The sequence below is a fragment of the Haliaeetus albicilla genome, chromosome 5, assembly GCF_947461875.1.
Source record: "Haliaeetus albicilla chromosome 5, bHalAlb1.1, whole genome shotgun sequence".
NCBI classification, from domain to species: domain Eukaryota; kingdom Metazoa; phylum Chordata; class Aves; order Accipitriformes; family Accipitridae; genus Haliaeetus; species Haliaeetus albicilla.
In genome coordinates this window covers 16,339,956-16,348,216 of record NC_091487.1, presented here as the reverse complement: position 1 = coordinate 16,348,216, position 8,261 = coordinate 16,339,956, and the positions used below count along the sequence as shown (strand labels likewise).

General features: G+C 40.0%; 1 protein-coding gene across 1 annotated transcript; it reads left to right on the top strand.

Moving 5' to 3' along the window:
- Window positions 1-1,273: 1,273 nt before the first annotated feature.
- Window positions 1,274-3,217, top strand: BDKRB1 (bradykinin receptor B1; the record flags this gene model as incomplete). Its single annotated transcript, XM_069782990.1, is given in 2 exon segments — window positions 1,274-2,019; window positions 2,021-3,217. Coding segments are annotated over 2 exon segments (1,092 nt in total), but the record flags the coding sequence as incomplete, so codon positions are not given.
- Window positions 3,218-8,261: the final 5,044 nt, after the last annotated feature.

Sequence of the window (8,261 nt, the reverse complement as noted above, 5' to 3'; positions counted from 1 at the left end):
CATCACTAAGGCTGTACATATATGTAAGAGATGAACGATGGTCCTAAATGCTCTTTTCAGAAACTCCCATCCTTAGCTATCTCTTCGGTGTAAAAATACAGAAACTGAAAGGGTAGAGTTAAGTAGCTGTGGCAGAAATTTAACACTCAAGATGACTGATTGCAAAATATTGATTCTTTTAAATGCATACTTTTTTATGATTGACATGCTCCACTTGGATATGAAATACTGAAATGTTAGATGTCACCACAGGCTCAGTAACGTCTTGCCTACCGTAATGACTCTGAGACTGAATGCCTGTAAAAAACAAGATCCAGGTGCTATGGTCGAGCATGACAACACCAGGAGAACAAAATCACCACAGCAGGCAGCTCTGGCAGCCCAGTGGATTTTGACAGGAGGATAACGTTTTACCCGTGCTCTTATTCCTGCACAATCTTGCAGGGAGTTACCAGAGAGAAATAAAGGTATTGCCAATGCTACAAATCTTAAATGCTTTGGAGGCTGGGGCTGCCTCTCCCCAGCTGAACTCGAATGAAATTTTTGAACTGGAGAAGAGGGCTGTGAATTTGGAGCCACAGAGGCCTTCCCTCCAGGCGAGATTTTGAACATAAGATTTTGGAGGAGTCAATTTTTTATTATTACAACTGCTGACATTTGAGGGCAATAAGCTGGCTAATCTAACAGTAATTTTGAACCTGAAGTTCAGGATGGGAGGAAATGAGAGGGAACAAAAGAATGCAAAGTTGAGCAAACAATGATGCACACACAGAGTAAGTAACATTCCCAGTTCTGGGGAGACAGGCATGATCCTGCTAAGGTTATACGTAGCACGGAAAGTAAGAGTAAAAGAAAGGGCAGGGAAGGGTACAAAACTAGCTTTGTATCACTAGCGTGACTCCTGCTACTCTCAGGGAGCTGGAATTCGGCTATATCTGTGTTTGTCATCAGTTTGGAGGACACATACAGAACTACTTACACTAAATTGGCACTTTCCTTCCTCTGTGCCACTTTAAACAATGGCAGCAAAGAAAGGAAATTTCATAGGATGTAGAGGAAGTTCCATCCTTGCCAATGCTGAGAACATATCTCACCATTGCACATATGAAGCATGGATTGATCTAGCCTATACTAATCGGTGAGCACTAATGATTTCCAGCAGTTAAATGTTTGTTGCACCACTAATGGGAAACAACTTTTGGAATTTTATGCTGCTTTTTTGCAGACCCTTTCTTTCATTTCAAAGACACCTCCTGTTCACTTCAGAATTTAAAAAAAAAAAAAAAAAAAGACTGGAACTCTTCTACTGAATGTTTCTGTCTCAAATCAGAGTGAAAACAAGAGCAACTCAACTATCTGCCCAGACTTGAATGACTGGTGGGAAATCGTGTACTATGTAGTACCCAAGTATAGCGACACCATCTGCGTTATTGGGCTGCTTGGAAATGTATTTGTTCTCTTCACTTATTCACTGCACAATGGCCCCCTGAAGGCAGCTGAAATCTTCCTTATGAACCTTGCTGCTGCTGATCTTATCTTCCTCACATGCCTCCCTTTCTGGGCAGAGAACATCAGGAATGAATTTAACTGGCCATTTGGAAATTTCCTTTGCTGCAGCACCAGTGCATCCATCAGCCTAAACATGTACACCAGCATCTACTTGCTAGTGGCAGTGAGCATGGATCGCTATTTGACTTCTGTTCATACCTTGAACCACAGAGGGATATGGAGCAAAACTGTGGCCAAAGGCATCTGCTTGCTGACCTAGTTCTTCAGCATCCTCCTCAGCGTCCCAAACTTTATGTTTTGGACTGTGAAACACTTTCCCCTGTGGAATATTTCAGCATGCACTTTAGACTTCCCCACCCCATTGCGGGTAATAGCTGAAAGCCTGGTATTCAACATAGTGGGGTTTGTGTTGCCATCTGCAGCAATCACCTTCCTTAATTTGTCTACCATTCGGTCCCTACAAAAAAAAGCAAGAGAACAAAGAGCACTCAGAACAAAGAGTTGTAAGGATCACAGAGGCTACCAGGTTGATCTTCATGGTGGTTCTGATGTGTCTTTTGTGCTGGACTCCTTACCATTCGTTTGTATTCCTTGATATATTATACCAGACAGAAGTGATCAAAAGCTGCTTCTGGGGGGAACTGCTCAACTTTGGTGAGCCGTTTGGTTATACTCTGGCTACCACCAACAGTGGCATTAACCCTGTGATTTACGTCTTTGTTGGGAAATACTTCAGGCAAAAGGCTTTAGAAGTTTTTTCACAGTTTATTCTCTGTGGATTTCCTTTGAGCTGGGTATCATTCAAAGAAACGTCTTCATATTTCAATGTGTTTCCAGTCAGGAGTAGTTTAACCTAATGGTTCTCAGTTCCATCTTCATTTTGATATTACAACTTATTTCAAATGGCATTAAAAATGAATTTGAATAGAACTGATCTGGCATTCACAGATTAAGCTAATTATTTACTAAAATAAATCACTTGACTGCTTATTTGTCCTCAGGTTTGCTTTTCTTTTTCTGTGTTATCCATCCAAATGCATAACATGTGATACCAGAATTTTATACCAAATGATCTAATCTATTTTACCAATTATCAGTGACTTAAAAGAAAAAACTCTTTGACAAGATATCGGAAGTCTGGTTTCTTTACAGAGACCCATAAGCTGGCTGAACATTTTATTGCATCGTATCTGTGATGACAATTACTATACCACCAATAACATTATACATAAAATGTTAACGTGTATTGCAGAGCAAGTATGAGGTTAATCTTCAGCTGACAGCTGCATTTGAGCAATTTAGAATAGGTCCAGTTATTTTTAACAACATTTTAAATCCTTTGCAATTTCATAGTACCATATGGAAAAGTTGAATAATTTTTTTGTGTATTTCAAATATATTCAGTGCATAAATACTACACAAGACAATGTACCACAAAGAAAGCGTACATAAGCTGTAAAAAAAAGCAAAGCAACCTGGTATCCTCCTCAAAATCTGACTTTTTTTTTTGATCCAGTAAAATGTTACACAATTACTCATCAAGTACCTAAAGTTTTTGGTTTTTTTTTTATATATTAAAATATCAGTGATGGCCATTGATACTGTATTATTTTGGAATATCTTTCATCTGAGGCAAGTCCTTAGATACATATTTATATTTTTATGAATAAAAATAAATAAACTGCATAACATCCCTTTTTATACCACAGCCGTCGTCTTTCTTGTATTTATTTTGTATTTTGTCTCTTTCCCTGTTCCTTTGGGGAAGAGCAAATATATAGTTCTGTGATTAAAAATCCTTGCTGCTGCTAGAATATAAATGCTGGTGGTGGTAGTAGTAGTAGTAGTAATAATGACATAACAATAATACACCAAACAGGAGATAAGGAGAAGGAAACTTCTTTTCCATCACAGCCACAATTGCAGAATAGACTTAAGACAACTGAGATATCTGTTCCCATAACTATAAAAGTATGTGTACGTACAGACCTGGAAGAAGACAGGAGATACACTTAGAGTGCAGGCTGTTCTGCCAGAAAGATATTGAGTGCAGAAAGGGGCATACGGGCACACCATTTGTGTAACAGTACATTGAATTAGGTATTACAAAGCCTGTTCAGTCTTCTACGCACTGTAACAGTGCTGCATTTTCTGCAGTTCTTTTTAGTGTTGCCATTTTGAATATGGATTTAATCTGTTTAATTATAGAAATCTGGCCATTCAACTTCATTGCAATAAGATTAGTGTTCATTTTTAATGATACCCCAAAACTTTTTGAATCTGAACAGTGGAAGTCTTTTGAAGAGTTAAAAGTCTATCTTCCTGCAATGATGGTTTAAGAATTAAGGGTGGATTAAGGGATCAGGGAAGAATAATCACTCTTAGCTTTGTTAGTTTCACTCCTTCTGTGACAGGCTTTTTTAAAAGAAATATCAGGGTTAGACATTAGCAGTAACAGCAGCAGGTGAAGTCTACTGAGTCATCTGAGATCAAAATTTAATTCCAGTCTATTGTAAACTGTTGCACACTGCATTTATTTAACACATCCCCAGCTGAATCCTTAATTTAAAAAAAATCCATGCAGAGATATCTTTTTAGGGGGAAAAAAAAAAAAGCACTAAAATAATGAAAAAAGTGTATAAACAGAAGTGCCATTTTCCCACTATGCATGGGGACCGTAAAAGGGAAAAATATCTTGTCTTGTCTGAGTAATGCTTGTCTGTGTTATGCAATGTACACAAATAAGGGGAAAATCACTTCTTGAGCACTCTGGCATATTTAGGGTATGAGCTAATAGATTGAAAAATGTCTGAAATCTGAAATCAATGGAAAGCCTGCCATCTACTTCAATGGGCAAGTGACAAGGGCTTCCATGAAAGTGCTGTTTCTATTTTACATGTATACAATTGTCAGGAAAAGCACCTGTAGTTTAAATACTGCTTTAAACCACTTAACAGGGTCTTGCAAATCAATGGGTTTATTGTCCAATACAAATATACATAAATGAAAGCATTTTTTATCTATGAAGTAAAAATTGATCAGCTTCTCTCATTACTGATTGTGTGAGCTGTATTAATATAGAAAAATATGAAGAGTAAGTGCAATTTACTCCACAGCAAATGCAAAATTCTATATTTAGTCAGAAATGATCCACTGCACAGATACAGGGTGAAGAGAGAGAGACTAACAGCAGTTCAGCAGAAAAGGATCCATAGACTAAAATTTGAACATGACCCAGGAGTTCCATGCTGTTTCCACCTTGAAGGTGCATATGACAGCAGGTAATGAACTTAAATTGCAGCAAGGAAGGCTCAGGATAAGCATTAATAAAAACCTTCTCCTGGTAAAGCTAGCGATAGTCTGCCTTGGAGAGAATCCAGCACCACAGCAATGGAAGTCTCCAAGACCACTTTAGACAGCCGTTGTTGGGAACAATGTAAGTGTAGTCGGTTCTGCCTCAGCACAGGGAGTGATTTTTAATGATGTGCATCCTTCCATTGACTCTTTCTCTTGTGGTCAATAAGTAAAATTTCCTTGTTTGCGTTTTCAGGGCTCTTCACCCATCACCTTTCAATCAATACTGAAATGTCAGCTCTGACAGCCAGTCAGCTGACACTGCCAGACTCCACTGCCCATGGGTTGTTCTTTTGAATAAGCACCCTTTTTACCTTCTCTCATGTTACTTCTCACACTCCCAATAAACATCATCAAGCATTAATCATGAAAAAACTTCTGTGCTGCAGTACCAATCTTTTATAGGCAAGATGCCAACACTCTAAAAGCTTGCAAGTATAATTTAACTTGTTCTCCTCATCCATCTACATTGAATTAGTATATTTGATATTTTAATCATAATTTCTCTAGGGAAAGGACTATCTTTTTGTTACCTGTTCAGGCCATGCTTAATGCCCAGCTTAGTCTTAGTTTACAATATGGCTCTGCTAGCACTAGTGCGATAAAGTGGCATTGAGGATTCACTGAAACCCATCTCAAGGAATAATACAGCCTGGACTTGCATTTGCAGTATCAAGACATTTTGACAAGCTATTTCAATTTTATGAACTTTAACTGTAAAAGTAGACAGTTCTCATATCAGATTCTGCCTTTAACACCACCATGCCCTCCCCCTCAAAAACCCCCAAACCCAAGCCAAAGCCAGCTGATCCATTTCTAAGACTGAAGCTAGAAGAAAAGACATTAATCACTACAAATAAAGACAGAAGCATTTTCAGAGATCTATAGCCACATGGACTTCTAGCCTGCCCAGGAGTCATCTTCCTGGGAAGAGAGCTGTTTGTCATCCCTGTGAAAATCGTACCAAATTAAGTAAAAATTTTGACTCTTAGATGGAAGAAAGCAGTCTGCACACAGTACAGACATGCTGGAGCTTTCAGCAACCAGACCCCATTCTCACGGAGATGCTTAAACCCTCCACAGTTGCGTATGACAGGGTTTCACAAGAGATCTGGTCACAGAGCAACAGGACCCACTTCACTGCCTGTGGGTGGCTGTGGGCCAAGGGCAGTGGATGTCAAGGAAGCTGCTTGCTCAGGGTCCTAGTGAGTTTGTTCGTGCACTTCCAGCAGCAGGAAAGGAAAAAGTGACAAAAGCTGTGCCAGACCACAGGACCAGAATCAAACTGGGGAAATGGGCTGTGGCTGGAGGTTAACGGTGAACAGAGAAATATCTGACTGGCAGCTGGGAGTGGAGAAATGGAGGAAAAGACTGAAGGGAGAGAAGAAAGCAACTTCCAGTGTCTCTGTCAGCCACTTCCCAGTGCAGGAGTGTGTGGAGGAGAAGGAAGGTCACATTGACCAAAAGAAAGCATTGAGGGAGGAGAGGAGACAGGGACTGGCTGTACCAGGAGATACATCAGGAGCCAGGGAACCAGTGTGCGTGGGAAAGGGAAACGGCTTTGACAAGGAACTCGGAAAGAGCTGGGACCTGCTGGGCAAGGAGGCCAGAGCAAAGTGTATAAAAGGGAAGCAGAGGCAGATGCCTCAGGATGGGACTTGGGATACTTTCTCCTCTTAAAAAAAAAAAAAGCCTGAAATTAAAAACATTAAAAGAAATTTGAATTTACCAAATCCAGCATTCAAGGGCCAGGAAATGTTTGACCTAAGACTGTCCCTGGAATCTCAGTATGGCCTCCTTCAGTGTATGAGTTATAATACAGTCTTATATGACTAAGCTTTGAATTTCCAACATTGCAACTTAACCACTTCTGATTTAGCTTTGTGTCACTCTGCCTTATGTGGGAGAGAAACACACTTACATAAACCAAACAGTACCCTCAAGAAACTAAATCATCCATCCTGCATATTAAATAAAAACAACAGTATTGATAATACACATCCTGCCTTGAATTTTACAGAAAGAAATCTTTGAAACAACAGATAATTAAACTGAAAAACTTGCTGCAGTGAGATTATATAGAGACAAATGAGTCAAATAATCATAAGATAGAATGATTAGGAAGAATATTGTCACCAGCACAAATGCAGGAAGCAATCTCCCCCTTTCCTTGTAGCACAGTAGGATGCCTGACAAACAGTAGACACCAGCCTTGGAAAGGAGAGGTCAAAACAACTTCATCATGGAAGAGTAAGGCAGGGCTTTGGGTCCATCAGGAGGGCAGGAGGAGGGCAGAATTGGGAATTCAAAAAAATCTTACTCTGTCAGCTCAGGGCACATAGAGAATAGCTGGAAAAACAGATTCCCCAGGCTGGACCATGCAAGAATGCAAGAGCATCTTTTTATTTTTTCTAAGGGAATTTGAAGGTTGAATGCAAAACAAGCCCATCTCAAGAGCATGCCATCTTATCTTAGTTACTCTGGTGTTTTAGCTGGTTTTTAATTGGACTTTTATGTAGTTGCTGTTCATTGCCAAGCCTGTTATTTCTCGCACGACTAAGAGTAAAATCCTGAGTGTCTTTCCCAGCCTACTAGGCTAGATGAGGGACCTGCTCCCCTTTCCCTAGCCCCCAAAAATAGAGAGCCTTTGCAACTAGTATGTTTCTCCCTGGTGGAGAATGGCCGTGGACCCATTTATTCACAGGTGTCATGCCCTACTTTAATTCTCCAGAACACACAACATTGTAAATACCCATCACACTGAGCAAGAGAAAATGTTAGCAAAGCTCTGCTCCAAAGAAGGAGTGAACACCTTCTCCTTTCTTCCCTTTTTTGTTGCTGTTGCAAAAAAGGGACAGTTGATGGATGAGTTCACTCTGCAGGTCCTTACAATGAACCAGGATTTGACCCATTCTTGAGTTTCCCCTAGATTATTAGGCATGGCTTAACAGATCCAGCTGCCTCTCAGGGTCAATCCATGGCCAGCAATGCATCATACTACCTCATGTGAATGGTAAGAGGGGAAAAGCCTTCTTTAGCACTCTGCTCCTCAGTTTCTAGCAGGAGAACCTTGTCCACACAACCTACTTTGGCCATGCTGTTGCCACAAATACAACAACTCTCTTGTGCCATCAAGCAGTGGCCATGGGGGCTTATTAAATGACATGATACAGTAAAAAGAGATCAATGAATTCAAAACTTCCTACTTTTAAAGTATATGTGTGGCTGGTTGCAGTGCATTCTTCAGGAAAACACCTTAAGAAGCAATTGCTCAAGAAAACCCTCTTCTGCCATGATAATCTTGTGCACTGCAGGTTTGTTCCAGAAAAATCTTCACTGTCTTCTAGTGATATTTTCTTTCAGGACCTGAGGCGTATTCTCCATCATCACTCTAATCT